Below are 15,847 nucleotides of genomic sequence, written 5' to 3' on the forward strand. Positions count from 1 at the left end.
TCCTCGGCCAGCTGGCATCACGGTGGTGGGGTGTCTGGCTCAAGCTCAGGGCTTCTCCCATCCCACCCCATCAGGAGCCTCCCACACCCACCACTCAGAAGCAGCCCCTCCAGGAGCAGAGCTTTAATTCCAAAGTTTTAGTGTATTTACAAAAGTCCACTGCTCCAGCTGGCGGCCCCATCGTTCTGTGCTTGCCCCTGCCTTGGAACCGTTCAGCTTCCTCTGTGCTTGTCCAAGCAGTGGCAGAAGGGCAATCGGTTTCTATTAGTGTAACATAATTGATACAAAGATTGCTTATGTACTGTGAAAAAGGCCCAGGTGCCCCCCAGAGGCCCCTAAGCCGCCTCTCTGGGTTTTCTAAGCCCAAAATGGGTGGGGGGTCAGGGCGCCTCCTATCTCTGCAGCCACAAGCTTGGGCTCCTGGCACACTCAACCTCTCTCAGGATCACACGCGCGCGCACACGCACACACTCACACCTGCCACGCACACAAGGCGGAGCCTCCGGAAGGGCTCCAGCTGCAGAGAAAACCTATGTACACTAAAAGAGTAGCACCAAGTAGGTGGCTGCCAACCACGCCTGCCCCTCCACGGGCCCGGTCCAGAAGAAGGGGTCCTTGCCGGCCGCCCCGCCCGCAGGCCGCGGTCCTCGGGCAGGCCCCTCCCGGCGCGGGGCGCGGCCTCATCGAGGGAGGCGGGGCGCCGGCGAGAGCGAGGCGGGGGCGCTCAGCGCCTCCTCGATGTCCTCCAGGCAGCCCCGCAGCTCCATGTCGCGGAGCACGCGGCCCAGCAGCTCCAGCGTGGCCTCGCGCCGCGGGGTGCGCCGCCGCCAGGCCGCCAGCATGCTGTAGTGCGCCTCCCGCAGGCAGCGCCCGTTCTGCAGCTCCAGCCGCTCGATCTCGTGCTCGCTCAGCCCCAGGCGCCGCACGAACTCCTTCCAGCGCGACGGGGGCACGCCGTCCACCACCGCATACAGCGTCGCCGGGTCCGCCGGGTCCGCTGCGGGCGGGCGGGCGCGCGGGCGGGCCGTGAGCCTCCCGCGCCCCCGCCGCTCCCCTCGCGTCCACGCCCCTCCAGGAGCCCGGCCCTCTGCACCCGCTGGGAACTCACCTTCTGTGCGCGGAGTGGCGGTGCTGTCCTCCCACTTCTGAACAGGGGTGGGGACGGGGGTGGAGGCTGGAGCCCAGGTGAGGATGGGGCCAGCCCCCTGGCACGGTGGGGCCATCTCTCTGGAGACTGGACGTGCAGCCCTGCCGTTAGGCCAGTCACTAGGGGTGAAGGTGGGACTGGGGGTGAGGATGGACCTGGGGGTGCAGGTGGGGTTGGGGATGGGACTGAAGCCCGTGGTGGGACTGAAGCCCGGAACTGAGGCCCGGGACTCAGGCTCCCCCTAAAAGAGAGAAGGCACAGCATTAGCGGAGAAGAGGAACCCCCCATTCTGGAGAGGGGTTGGGGCTACAGGCAGGTAGGGCTGGCCGAGGGCCATTTGGGTATGATTATAATGGACAACCGGGGAAGATTGGGGCTACGGTCCTAATTTCATCTTACCTCTTTCGTCGGTGTTGGTTTCCCACAAACTAAGAAAAAAGAAACAAAGCGTCACAAATTTCACTTCCTCTCTCAGCCCTGCGCCCATCCTGGGGCTGGCCACGAGGACTTGTGGTGACATGCTTCAGGGCCAAAGCGGCCCCAGGGACCAGAGAAGCACTGACGCAGTGTGACCTCTCACAAGCCATCAGGGCTACCTCCTGCCAACAGGGTTCTTGGCAGAGAACTGAGGGGACACTCCTCATTTCCCTCTGTGCTGGTCCATCATGCCACCCCACCTCTTCCCACGTCCCCACCAGCACGCTGGGCCCCCCCTCCCCCCCAACCACCACTCACCAATGGAGAAGAGCCTGGGCTTCTGCCGTTGGTAGCGACACATTAAACCGATGGAGAAGGATAAAACGCAAATACCAAAGAGGATCACCAGGGGCAACAGCACGGTGGAGCCTACAGACAAGGCAGGCTGTGGTCAGAAGGCAGCCGCGGCAGGAGGCAGTGGGGCTGGCTGGCTGAGTGGAGGGGCAAGGATGAGGACAGGGCAGGTGAGCCTGGGAACCGGGTTATTTCTCCTCACCTGGGTCCTGGGGGACCTTGACTGTTTCCACGGGGGGTAGGCACAACTTCGCGCACTCTGTGTTTTTCTTACAGCTAAAAGAAGAGATGGCACAGGTGGATAGGAGCCCTCCCATAAGAGGAAGACAGGGTGGAAAGACAAAGAAAAAAAGAAAAAAAAAAAACCTCCACATTGTTGGAAATTCCTTGCTCTGCAAATATTTTTAGGTATCTCTTGGTATAATAGAAATTAAACCTCTCCTGGGAAATGAAACCTGTCCTGATTCAGGGGAATGAAACACAAGTTAATCACAAAATCACTTAACTTTAGAACTGGAAATGATCTTGAGGAGGCTGTGTAGAAAAAAATCAAAAGCAATCAGAGGCAGAGCATGCATTCCAGCCCATTCATTGGCTGGCAGTATGACTCCAAACAAGTCATTTACCTGTGGAAGCCTCAGTTTGCTCATGAGTAAAATAAGGTTCCTACCCACCTGTCAGAATAGAGGAGTAGGTGAGATCAGTCTGCCTGACATACAGTATGTGCTCAGAAAATGGTAACTATCACTGAATTGTTTCACTGATGAGAATCCCATGGTAAAGAGAGGTTGAAGAGCTTTCTCTTGAGATAACAGTACTAGTGGGATGCTTGGGTGGCTCAGTGGTTGAGCCTTTGGCTCAGGTCGTGATCCCCAGGTCCTGGGATTGAGTCTCGCATCTGTCTATGGCTATGTCTCTGCCTCTCTCTGTGTCTCTCATGAATAAATAAATAAAATATATTTTTTAAAAAAGATAACACTGCTAGTGACAATCCCTGACTTTGAGAAAAGGGTCAAACATGTGTGTGAAAAATTTTGAAATACATATTGTTGGGGGACAGCCAAAGAGTACTCTAGAACAAGCACATCTTCCCCTGTTAGGAGTTGTCACTGGGCAGCATGGAGTGATGAGAATTCTTGGGGGGTTAGAAGGAACTCAGGAAAGTGAACTCTCAGGAGGAATCTGAAACAGGAAGAGGCACTTTTGCCTATCTTACAAGTTCTTGGTGAGAACCACATGGAGGGGCAGCCCTGGTGGCTCAGCGGTTTAGCGCCACCTTCAGCTTGGAGTGTGATCCTGGAGACCTGGAGACCTGGGATCAAGTCCCACATCAGGCTCCCTGCATGGAGCCTGCTTCTCCCTCTGCCTATGTCTCTGCCTCTCTCTCCCTCTGGGTCTCTCATGAATAAATAAGTAAAATCTTAAAAAGAGAGAGAGAGAGAGAACCACATGGAATCAGTGTAAAAGCTCTTTGAAGTAAGAGAGGACTTAGTAGAAAAAGAAAACAAATAGTTTGGTGTCAGACACTTTGTAGCTATACAGCTTGCCAAGTGGGTGTCATTATCCTTATTTTAAAGGTGAGAAAACTAAGGCTCAGAGATGTTAAGTAACTTGCCCAAGGTCACACAGCCAATAAGTGGCCCAGCTGAGATTTAAACCCAGGTCACTTGAATGTTAGAGCCCTCCAAGTTCCTTCTTTGCAAGTATGTGTGCAAGAACAAGCTCTGTAGAGCCAAAACAGGTGAGGAGGCCTGAACAGAGACTGGGGGAGAAATACCATATCACAGCAAAGATGCCATTAGTAATAAGAAACACCATTATTTACATGCCACTACACACACACACACACACACACACACAGCTGCTAGCTAAACCATGACACATCAATTGTTAGAAGCAGTCTGATTTCAGAAATGTGAAAATATGCATCCTAGAATCATCGAACTACAGTATACCCTGTCATCCCCAAATCCAAATCTCTAAAAGATCTGGAAGTCCATGAGCCTCTCTCCCCAAAGACTTCTTCAGATTTTAGGAGCAAGTCAGAGGTGGAGGGAACTCTGCTGTTTTGTCACTAAGAGCCGGAGCATCCTGGGGTGTCTCCCTTGCCCTGCCGGTGGCTCTCACCTGCAGCCACCCCATCCCACCCAAGCCCCCTCCCACTCAATCCAATGCCCAGCAGCTGGCAGAGATACTCACTTCACACAAGAGACGCATTCATGCTCTCTTAGAAAGAACCCCGCGTGGCAGGTGCATATGGTGTTCTGCTTCTCTTGGCCTGTGGGGAGAGATTACAGCACAGCTAAGGGAGGACTGCCCTGCACCCCAAGGATCACAGGGAAAACCAGGAAGGGCAGAGGGTGGATGGCCAGAGTGGAGGTGGTCCCACAGACTTCAGGGGAGTGGGAAGGAGGGGAAGAGTTGCATCAGGGGGCTGGGGCACAGAGGTGGAGAGCTTCTTCCTGAGATGGGGACACCCTAGGGCAGAGAGGGGGCTGGGGTCGGGAGAGCCATGCTCACAGGAGATCTGCACCGTGCCATTGAGGCAGAGGCTGCAGTTATTGCACTGGAAAAGGGTTTCACTCCAATAAAACCGGTACTGGTTCTTCCTGCAGCCACACACCGTGTCCTGGTTCACAGTACAAGGAGAAATCTCCACCTGGTTCATTTCTGGAGTGGGGAGGAGATGGGGTATGAGCCCTCGACCCACCGCAGCGTGTGTGCCTTTCTCTGTACACACATCCCCACCCATGCACTCATGCATGCACACGCAGTCCCACTCACACCCACCAGCAGAGCTCTGTCTGCCCACACACAGAGACAGGCACGCAAGCTCCTCTAACAGTTTAGAGCCCTTGCAACCTCCTGAGACTCACCTTTTCGGCATTTGGAGCAGCTAAGACATTGTCTGAGGTGGTTCTCTGAAGCTGTAAAGGTTCCGTTTTCACATTCCCTGCAGTCCGTGTCCAGCCCTGGGCCTGGACAGTCATTGTACAGGTAGGTCCCTGTGATGGGGGGGGCAAGGTTAGGTGGCAGTGAGAGCTCAAGGAAGGAGCCCCAGGCTAGAGAGAACAGTTGGGGCCATCTTCCACCCAAGTCTCTAAGAGAGGAAAGATGGGAGGAAATCCCAGCCCAAGAGAGGCAGCAAAGTTAGGAGACTGGAGGTGAAAGACACCCCCCCCCAGGTTCTAGAACTTCTGGAAAAGGCAAAGGAAGAAGCAGGACCCCATAACTGAGCAGATTCACTGTTACCGCTTTCTCCTACCTTTGTGGCACTTCGTACAGCAAATGGAATCGTTTTGAGGGTGAATATATTTTCCCTGGGGACACAGAATAGCTCTCTTCACCCTGTTCCGGGGGTGAGGAACAAGTGCAGTAACGCTTATGGGGTATATTTCCACCAACAGAGCCAGGAGCACCTGGGGAAAGAATCAGAGGAGATCCCATCAGGAGAGGGAGGGTGGGAGCCTTAGAGGTGGCAAGTCCAAAGCCTTCCCAGCTCAAGTCCCTTCTCAGCAAAACATTCTCCCCAGGCAACTCCTCCTCCTCTGAGCTTAGCCGGCTGGCCCCATGGAATCTGGTGCTTGATCCTTCCCTCGTACGAATTTTTGTTCCTCCAAGTCAAGGCTAGTAGACCCCAGGCCTGGGCTATATTTTATCCTTATTTCCCCATATCGGCTAATAGTGCTAGACACGGGGCAAGTGTTTAAGGAATGTTTTTGTTTTGTGTTTTTGGGAACTGGCTGGTTACCTCAATTATGGCCCTTCTTTCCAACAGGAGCCCTAAGGCTTCAGGTGGTGTTTCTCCATCGGGGTGCTATGTTGACAGTGTATTCACTTTGTGAACATTCACAGATGAACAGTTAAGATCTGTCTACTTTCCTGGATTGTGTCCTACCAGTTAAAAGGTTTTTTATAAAATCAGATTGGTGTGGAAGTAAGTGATGTCTCTGTGGGCACCATTCCTAGGGAGTGGGTAGAAAGGAAGGATTTCTTTTTTTTAAAGATTTTATTTATTTATTCATGAGAGACACACAGAGAGAGGCAAGAGACAAAGGCAGAGGCAGAAGCAGGCTCCATGTAGGGAGCCCGATGCTGAACTTGACCCCAAGACCCTGGGGATCATAACCTGAGCCAAAGGTAGATGCTCAACCACTGAGCCACTCAGGTGTCCTGAAGGGTTTCTTTATAAATCTCTATCAGAACCTCATTTAGGATTATGCCCTCAGGCTCCACGCCTTATCCCCTTCCACCAGGAAATCTGCACAAAGGCCTCAGGTTGGCCAGGGGCAAAAGGGGAGGGGGTAAAAGGGAAAGTTCTGGACCAGGAATGAGGTAGATGATAAAGTTTTTCGGGCAGGCAGGAGTGGACAAAGGCATATGTAGTTTATACCAACTAAAGCTGGCCAGGGGCCACTGGTCCTGCTCAGAGGACTATCGAGTCAAGAGCTGAGGGTGGATCAGGGAGCCCTGTGGCCCTCTGCACAGGCATTCTGGGAGGCACGCTTTATACCATTGGGGCAACCCCACCAGCAACTGAACCACCTGCTCTGTTCTGGCTTCTGAGCCCCAGATGGCAAAGCCAGGAGTCAGTGTCTAGCTCCAACCCAGACTTTGCCCCTTGGGCTCCTGTCAGCCTCTTTCTGGCTTTCCCTGGGTCCTGATTTGTTTTGCCCTCTGCTATGAGAGCCACTTTATGTAAAGATAAGAGGATGTCCTCGAAGTGTGTTCAACCCTGGGGAGCAGCATGCTAATCTGATCACAGAAACCCCAGCATGGGACAGGAGGGCATGGCAGCCCACAGCCCAGTAGGCAGGGTGGGCAGGTGGGTCCCGCTCTGAGGCACTCTCTGGGGGATGCTGCCACCTGGAAGCTGGAGCCTCAGCCACAAACAGAAGCCACCCTGGGAAACAGCAGCAAACCGCCTCCCCTACCCAGATGGCAGCATCATCCTTGGCCCACTCCAGCACTGTCACCTCCCGCCCAACAAGACTGAGGTGTCCAAGGCAACAGGAAGAGTTTGGGGGTGGTAATGGGAAGAACTTCTCAATCCTGAAAGTGTGGTTCCTATGCCTGAAGAAGGGCTCTCTGCGCCTAAGTTTGCTGGCACTTGGAATTCCACGCGCCCCCCCCACCACCACCACTTCAGGGGGGCAAAGTGGACCAGCAGAGGAGGTCGAAGGTCGGGAAGAAAAACTGGAGGCTCCAGTTCTGGGACAGCCTTGGTGGGAGGGGGCAGCTTTTCAGGGACCCCTGGCCTGTGAGGAGTAAATGTCCCAGGAGGGAGGGAGGCTTTCTCAATCCTCGTGTCTCCCTCCCTCTCCAGCACTTTGGGGGTTAAATCGGATCCGGGAAAGGGAAAAAGCTTTTCCCGGCAGCTCCGCCCAGTGACTCAGGCCAGGGAGGGAGGGCAGCTAGGGGAAGGGAGAGAGAACCAGCAGCTTCCCCAGCTCCTCAAAGGTCATGAGTCAGCAGAACGACTGAGGGGACCAGCCAGCCATTAAGACCCCATCTGAGCCCTCTGTCCTGGGGGCCAGGCTCTCCCTCCAATCCCCACTCAGAGCATACTTCCTCCCCTGCCCCTCCTCCTCAAAAGAGCCAGGCAAGAGACCCCTGTTCCACTTGGCACACATGTTTTGGGAAATGGCTCCCTCTCCCATTCCATCCCAAAGGGAAATCTCCTCGACCCTTGGCTTCTTCCTATCAGGTCACTACCCACCCCTCCCTGAGGGGCCTCTCAGCTCCTTCCCGCCCCTCTGCATCCTTCCTTTAAGACCAGGCCCTGCCCTTGCTCCTCCTCTGGGTTTAACCAGTACCCAACAGACAAACCCTTTGCCTGGGTTCTCCCACGAGCCCCCTGACACTCCCCATTTCCAAAGGAAGGCAAACCAAGGCTGCCCTCCCACTCGGGGTTCACTGCATTCCCACAGCCTGGCTGGTTCTGGCCAGTTGGGGTGGGTTCGGGGACCTCCCTGGGGTCCCCCAACAACCCTTAGGAAATAAGGCCAGTTCTGGGCTTCTACAGCCCTACCCCCACCAAGTCCACTGGCAGTACAGGAGAAATTCCAGAGCCCTGAAAGGCCCACTTTCCAGGAGTGAGGAAACAGGCCAAGAAGGGATGGAGGACAGCATTTCCCAGATCCCTCATAGCCCCTAGCAGTGCTCCAGCCAGCCCTCTCTGACTCCTAGTAGTCCCACCAGCTGGCTCTAGGGAGCGGGTCCTCAGCAGCTGCGTCTTGCAGCTAAATTAGGAGGTGAGCTCTGAGCCCAAAGACACTAGCCAGCCTGCACCTGCCATTTGGAGCAGGGGAAAGGCAGGAAACTGGGAGGTGCCTGTGGAGACACAGTTGAGGGGGTGGCCTGGCACCCCTCCGACTCCCCCACAACTTCCGCCTGGGGAGACTTTCAAGTGTGACTTCCTGTGTTGAGGCTGCAGAGGGGGCGGAGAAGCAGAGAGCAGAGAGCGACCCTGTGGTCTAACCCTGACCCAGCACCTCAAGACCTTAGCTGTGCCCTTCCCCTGCATTAATTTGTTCATTAAATTAAGATGTGTTTGTTCTTTTAGTGTCAAAATCTTTGGGGAGCTCAGGATAGCTTCTCCTCCAAGAGCTCAGCTGAGACCCCACCTCCCTGCCCCGAAGCCCTCCATTATTAACACCACTTCCTCCGCACAAGCTCATTAGCTGCTCAGCCTCCTGTGAACTTCAATAACGTGAATTAACTGTATCTACTTTCGGCTTTTACTATAATATAATTATCTTGGGTGAGTAGATATGATCTCCCACAAATGACCATAGACTCTATGAGATGAGCAATCTGAGAGACTGTGTGATCAGAGATAGTGTCTTATCCTCCTGGGTATCTTCTCAGCCCCCAGAATGAGAGGAGCCAAATAAATACAGATTGATTGGCCAATCTGATGACTTATCTATGTTCCACTCCAGTTAAAGCTAATGATTCCCAGTGAGGGAAGTAGAGTCAGCGCCCCCTTATAGGAACAAACTTCTCTCCTCTCCCTCACCATTAGAGCGGATGGAGGAAGAGTTCTCAAATCATACCCACTCCTTCCCACCCACACGCACATACACACACTCCCCCACTGGAGAGTCTGACCAGTGTTCCTCTCCTTTTGAGCATCACTGGTGACTGCATGCAGCAGATATGAATGATATGAAGGCAGATTAGAGTTTGAAAAGCCCTGCTCTAGCCTGTTAGGTGTGCACTTCATCTGGCTCTGACCCTTAACATGCCCCAAACTCAACTGGTCAATCTCCTGGTCTAGACAAATATCATAGTTCCGGTACTGAGAACCTTGCCACCCTTCTCTTCTCAAGGCCCCATCCCAGTCCTGAGCCCATCGGGTCTGTCAGTTCATCTCATCAGTCCTTCTTTGGAGGACAGGATCTCTTGGTCCTGTCCGTATCCATGGGCTGCCTCACTCTTAGATTATTGCAACTGTCTCCCCGCTGACTGCTCAGCTGCCAGCCTCTTTCCTGCTCCAATCCATCCTACACACTTTCTTATCTGTGTTCATGCTTCAACTTGCACCCACAGGTTGGGTGGGAATCTTCCTCTCCAGAGCCTGACCTCAAACATCATTTCCACAGGTCACTCCTTCCCTGAATGAGTACTTGCAGAGGCACCTCACTACCTGAACATGTTCCCAGATGCATGGGCCCTCAGAGAACTGTGTCGAAGGAAGGAAGGAAGGAAGGAAGGAAGGAAGGAAGGAAGGAAGGAAGGAAGGAAGGAATTCCTCTACCTGGGACCACACTCAAGATTCTCTCTTCATCCTCTCCCCAACACCCTTCAGTTTTCTCATTTCTTCTTGTTCTTCAACATGCTCCTTCCACTTCCAGCAACAATGTTCAGCTTCCTGCCACCACCAACCCCAACACAAAACCCCACCTCTCCATTCCCCTACTCTCCCTCAAACCAGTCTCCCTTTTTTCTAGCCATCTTTCCAATGAGTGACTTCGAATCTCAGCTCCAAATCCACTTATCTGTGAGGTTTTTCTCTTCCTCATTCCATCTGACCAATGCCTGTTCCTTGATTCATTCAACAAAGAGTTAGGAAGCACCATCTAGGCACCAGGTCCCATATGGCTTCTAGGGGTTTAGAGCGAATACACAGCCCACGCTGTCAAGTTCTCAGCTGGGTCAGAGACAATCCACTGTAGGCTCTGCGCTCTAGGCAGGGGGTGCTCCTGGAGCCCTGACACCACGGTTGAGGTCTGCTAAGCAAGAAAAGGCAGCTCATTCCCTTCCCTGGTCTGTCTCCCTTCGGTGTTCACCGCATCAAAACACTTTTGTGGGTCTTCCCCCCCAGACTGTTCTGAAATCTTTTTTTTTTTTTTTTTTTGCTGTAAGATGTCTTACAGACCATAAACTCTTTGAGGCACAACAAAACCCTATAAGCTTTACTATCCTCTCTCCAGTATTCTTCCCCCTATCCACCCACACACAGTATACTAGAGTGCTCAGTATTAATGGTGAACAATTGAAAACTCAGACTTTGCATATCTTCTGTTTCCCCTCCAGCTCCAGGCTTAGCTTGGGTCCCTTCACAGTCACACTCCCACATGGGCTGGAGCCTCCTCCCCAGCCCCCAGACACTTTCCTTTATCAATTCAGACTACCCATACCCTATGTTTTCCAAACACAGTAGCCACCAAGTAATTACTACTAATAAATACTAACAATACAAATCTAACATTTATTGTTTTCTATTTGCTATACCTTATTCGTCTACTAGACTGTAGACTCCATGGGGGCAGAGATTTTGCTTGCTACTGTAATCCCACTTAAAATAATGTCTAGCACAGACCCAGCATTTAATAAGTTGAATTCTTAATACATAGTTGACCCTTGAACAATGCAGGTGTTAGGAGCACCAGCCCGCCCCACTTAGTGAAAACTCTACATATAATTTTTGACTCCTCTAAAACATAACTACAAATACCCTACTGTTGACTGGATGTCTTACCAATAGCCTAAACAATGGATTAGCACACATTTTGCATGTTATGTGTATCGTATGCTGTATTCTTACAATAAAGAAGGCTGGAGAAATGAAAATGTTATTAAGAAAATCATAAAAAGAAAATATATTTATAATACTGTATTTAGTGGAAAAAAACCTGCATATAAGTGGAATGGCATGGTTCAAACCCATGTTGTTCAAAGGTCAACTGTCTCTCAATCTATTTCATCTTCGAAATGAGGTTGTGATTATTACCTACACTTTAGAAATAAAGAAGCTAAGACGTGGAAGCCACCCAGGTTCAGGTGGCTAGTCTGTGAGGGAGCTAGGATTTGAATCCAAGGGATCTACCCCCAAAAGAGAGAAGAGAAGTAAAGTAAGCCCAGGACACTGGATGGGGGCAGAGGGAGCCTGGGAGAAGTACAGCCTTGAGAGAAGTCAAGAGACAGTGGGCTGCGGAGACAGGAGGTGGGACAGTGAAAAGAACAGTGAGACCCAGATGGAGACAGGTGCTGCCTGGGGAATCAGAGTCTAGAAATGTGGACTCAGCAGAGAAGAGAGGGAGAAACCAGGGAAAAAAGTCTCAAAAGAGACTCATGGAGAAACCGACAGAAAAGGAGTGAATGCTTAGGAGAGACAGGACAAGATCCAGAGGAGAGGAGAGTGCGGGGAGGACGTGGGCCAGGGAAGGGCAAGGACCCCGAAGAAACGGGCCAGTGCAGGCCAGGAACATCCACCCAGGTAGGGGAGAGAGGAACCCAGGGTATGGCACAGGAGATCAGGGAAGCATTGAAACAAGGCTGAGGCATAAGAAAGGGACATTTTCCAGTGACGAAAACAACTTTCTACTAACTTCCCTAAACCCAGCTGTAAAAGAAGAAACCAAGAGATTGTTGTCCAGGCCTGAGGGAAGGGGGCTGGAAGGCCGGCACAGGGCCAGGACCAGGTGGAGGTGGTGCTGGCTGCTAGAGAGGGTCCCCAGTCCAACACAGGCCACCCATCTAAAAGCTGAGCCAGAGGCACAGTGTGGGGAGTGCCTCCAGGTGGGCGTCCTGGCTCTCCACGGGGTTGCCCTGCCCCTGTCCAGTTCCCACCCAACACCCAAATACCCGCCTCCACACAGACACACAGACACAGCATCCCAAACTTACCCACCAATCCATCTCGGCTCCCGGCCTCAGTTTCCCCCTTCCCTAGCATCCAGCTCCTCCCCTCCGCCGGGGTCTGCTCGGCCAGGGCCCGCACACCCCCGCTGGCCAGCTGACTCGAGGACACAACTCTGAACCATCTGGCCTCCGAGAGGGAGAGGGCTGACCGACCTTCTCGCACTCCTTTCCTCACTCTCCCGAATCGGCCCCACCCCTCCCTCAGCGATCACCTGCCCCCACATTCCCAGCCAATCCCTAGCCCCAGCTGACTTCCTCGGCTGGCCTCGGCTGGCCTTTCGCTCTCTCCCTTGCCTCCGACTCAGGGCCGGCGGCCGATTGGGGAACCCCAACTCCTGGCCGCGCTGGAAGTGGGGCCAGGCTGGCCCGAGGTCCGGACGGGCGGCGAGGGCCCACTCCTGCCGGGCGGCGCCCTCTCCAGCGGCCCCTACCCCCCGCCCCCCAGCCCTCGTCCCGCCCCGGGGCTCACCAGTGGCAGCAGCAGGCCAGGCACGGTGGGGAGGCCCATGTCCGGCCAGCCGTGGCCTCTCACTCCCCCATCAGGGCTCAGGCAGTGGCGGCGGCGGGGTCCGGGATGCGCGGGCCCGGCGGGTCCCAAGAGGAGCCCGGGCGGCGGGCAGGGGAGCCCGGGTGCGGACTGGAGAGACGGTCCCCGGGACCTCCAACCCCAAAGGCCAGAGCTGGAGGCTGAGTCCCGAGAACTGGGAGAAAAGTAAAGCAGAGAGCAGAGAGAAGGTGGGAGGGAAGGGAGAGAGTGGCAGATGGGGTGTCGCAACTGCGGGACAGGAAGAGCCTGGGGGAGGAGGAGGGAGGAGGCGGGGGAGGGGGGGCGAAGGGCTGTAACCCTTTGGAGCTCAGTCAGAGGCGCCTGCAGCCCTGGCTCTGGCGGCAGCCTGGGGCCGTCAGCCCAGCAATCCGACCCCTCCAGCCCCGACCCGACGAGCGAACAGCCCCCCACCCCAACCACCCAAGACCTTTCCCACGTGACCAGCAGTAGACTGGCTCAGGGCTTTGGAATCTAATTCACTGGGTTCCAGTTCAGAATCCTCTACTTTTTTAGCTGTCTGGTCCTGGACCAACGAACGACCTACAGACAGCCTGTGAGTCTGTTTTTCAGTTTGCCAGTTGGAGAGAACCTAGTTCATGGGGTGGCTGTGAAGATTTCCTGAGACAGGACAGGTGTCTGACCTGTGACAGGCACTCAGCGTTCCGTAGTAAGTCCTCCCTTTGCTCCAGAGTTCTCCACTGACACCCTAATCTCCCACTCTCTTGGGTATTTATCCCTCCAACCCAGACTCAAAGTAAACGCTAACCTTGGCTTTCTGCCTTGACTGGGGCCCTGACACCCTCCCACCAGTCTGGTGCTCATCTACTCTGCCTGGCCAGGGCCCCCAGCTGCTGATGCTGGCTCGGCCACAAAAAGTTGAGGGACTTTCGGCAAAACCTCCACCAAGCCTCATTTATTTATTTATTTTTAAGATTTTATTTATTTATTCATGAGAGACACAGAGAGAGAGGCAGAGGGAGAAGCAGGCTCTCTACCTGGAGCCTGATGTGGGACTCGATCCCAGGACCCCGGGATCACGACCTGAACCAAAGGCAGAAGTTCAACGACTGCGTCATCCAGGTGCCCCACCAAGTCTCATTTATTAGGTGAGGGTAACATTGCCTGGCCCACCTACATGGGGAAGATGATGTCATAAGGATTAATGAGATCATATCTGTGAAAATGCTTTGGAAATTACAGCTATCTGGATCACGTTACCAGTACATTCTTGCCTCTTTACCAGATATTCCGATATACCAATCCAAATTGACCTTAGATGTAATCTACCACAACCCTTTGGTTTTTTTTGTTTTGTTTTGTTTTGTTTTTAAGATTTTTTTTATTTATTTATTCATGATAGTCACACAGAGAGAGACAAAGAGGCAGAGACACAGGCAGAGGGAGAAGCAGGCTCCATGCAGGGAGCCCGACGTGGGATTCGATCCCGGGTCTCCAGGATTGCGCCCCGGGCCAAAGGCAGGCGCCAAACCGCTACGCCACCCAGGGATCCCAACCCTTTGTTTTATAAGAAAATTGAGCCCTGAAATCCCCAAACCCTAACTTCAGTTGAGTGCCCGTTTTGCTATGACAGATAACACTGCCACTTTTCTGTCTGTCCCCTTGAGTCAGATACCATACTCTGGGTATTTCATGCCACCCCCATTTGTGCAGAATATCTCCCAGATGTGTCCCACAACAAGGGTACAACAGGGGTACAAGGGTGCCCAAATAGCCTCTGGGCACAATGACTTTCACAATACCCAGTCCAGGCCTGAGGTCCCCCAGCCACTGAGGTTGCTAGAGATACAGGGAGAGGTCTTTGTAACTTGGGATCAGAGCACCTGGTCCCTTCTCCCCTTGATCTACCAGCTGACCCCACATATTGGACTCCACCCTCCCTGGCCTCCCCTCTTGGATCCCAAAGGCAGGGCATCTGTAGATAAGAATGGAGCTCGGATGCCCTCCATCCCTGGCTGACTTCAGCCCATCCTCCAGCTTCTTAAAATAGAAGTGTTTACCATATATTAAGCATTCAATAAGCGGTAGTAATGTTAGGAGTTGTGCAATTAATAGTATTCACAATTAATAACAACTTTAATATCCTGTTTTTAAGGTTACGAGGAATTTTTAATAGTCTGTGCCAACTGTCAAAGCCATTACATACATAGCCTGGCACAAAAAGAGAGTTTCTTTCTTTGTTTATGATAAATGTGCACGTACTTTAAATTTTGAAAAATGTGGCATTAAATTGTTCAATAAAATTCTGTCTTAGGGGCACCTGGGTGGCTCAGAAATTAAGTGTCTTCCTTTGGCTCAGGTCATGATCCTGGGGTCCTGGTATCAAGTCCTGCAGTGGGCCCTCCACAGGGAGCCTGCTTCTCCTTCTGCCTTATGTCTCTGCCTCTCTGTGTGTCTCTCATGAATAAAATCTTTCTTAAAAATTAAGTCTTAAAAAAATGGTGAGAGGTAGGTGTTTGTAGGAATATGAAAGGCTAACTAGTCTCATGGAGGAGGTGAAAAGGTGGCCATGACCCCTTCCAGGGAAGCAGAAATAATGGGAGGGAATTGCAGAGATGGAGACATAAGAGAGGGGTGAACTAGGGGGTGAAGGAATGACTGTTAGGGCTTGTGGAGCAACAGGTGACGAGAACAGAGCACAGGTTCCCCTCTTCCTCCATCACGTGTCACATCACACACACACACACACACACACACACACACGTAGCAGCAGATAGAAAGGACTCTGGACTCCAAGTCTGGGTGCCAGGGGTTCTAGCCCCAGCCCTGTCATCTGATTCCATGTCTCACAGGGAGGCAGGATGTGTCATAAGTAGCAGGACACCTGGCTCCAGGCTGGTTCTGTAAGAATTATGAGCTTGGGCAAGTTACTTCAATCAGGTAAGAAAAAAAGGCAACCTGAAGCCTTTCTTCTCAGACCCACATTCTGACTCCTAATCCTGGGGTCCAGGGGTATATGGAGATAAAAGATTAAGAAAGTTAAATACATATAGGGAAAAGATGAAGAGACAGCACAGAATGGAAATGCAGTGGGCCTGGGGTTGTGGGGGTGGAGAGCAGACAGCTGTCATTCATAACAGAGCCAGCTTTGTCCTGCAGCCAGAGGAGAGGGGCTGAGGATGGGGAGGGACAAGGCCCAGGCTGGGCCGCGGCAGAGAGCAGACCAGGACAGGCTGGACCCAAGGGCTCGGACAGGGGAGCCTGTTGTGACACCA

The 15,847-nt window shown here is 52.9% G+C and overlaps 1 protein-coding gene across 2 annotated transcripts; it reads right to left on the reverse strand.

The window, feature by feature from the left end:
- Positions 1–108: 108 nt before the first annotated feature.
- TNFRSF1A (TNF receptor superfamily member 1A) lies at positions 109–12,839 on the reverse strand. Of its 2 annotated transcripts, none has more exons than XM_055315494.1 (10): positions 12,537–12,839; positions 5,184–5,337; positions 4,795–4,923; positions 4,439–4,588; positions 4,118–4,196; positions 2,121–2,194; positions 1,883–1,993; positions 1,547–1,575; positions 1,109–1,388; positions 109–997 (listed from the first exon to the last, which is right to left on the reverse strand). In XM_055315494.1, exons 1-10 carry the CDS (start codon positions 12,573–12,575, stop codon positions 681–683), a joined length of 1,362 nt encoding a protein of 453 aa, XP_055171469.1. In that variant the 5' UTR covers positions 12,576–12,839; the 3' UTR covers positions 109–680. The 2 variants fall into 2 exon arrangements, with proteins under 2 accessions (XP_055171469.1, XP_055171470.1); XM_055315495.1 differs by lacking the exon at positions 12,537–12,839 and adding an exon at positions 12,053–12,221.
- Positions 12,840–15,847: the final 3,008 nt, after the last annotated feature.

This window comes from Nyctereutes procyonoides, unplaced genomic scaffold (assembly GCF_905146905.1).
Source record: "Nyctereutes procyonoides isolate TBG_1078 unplaced genomic scaffold, NYPRO_anot_genome, whole genome shotgun sequence".
NCBI lineage: Eukaryota > Metazoa > Chordata > Mammalia > Carnivora > Canidae > Nyctereutes > Nyctereutes procyonoides.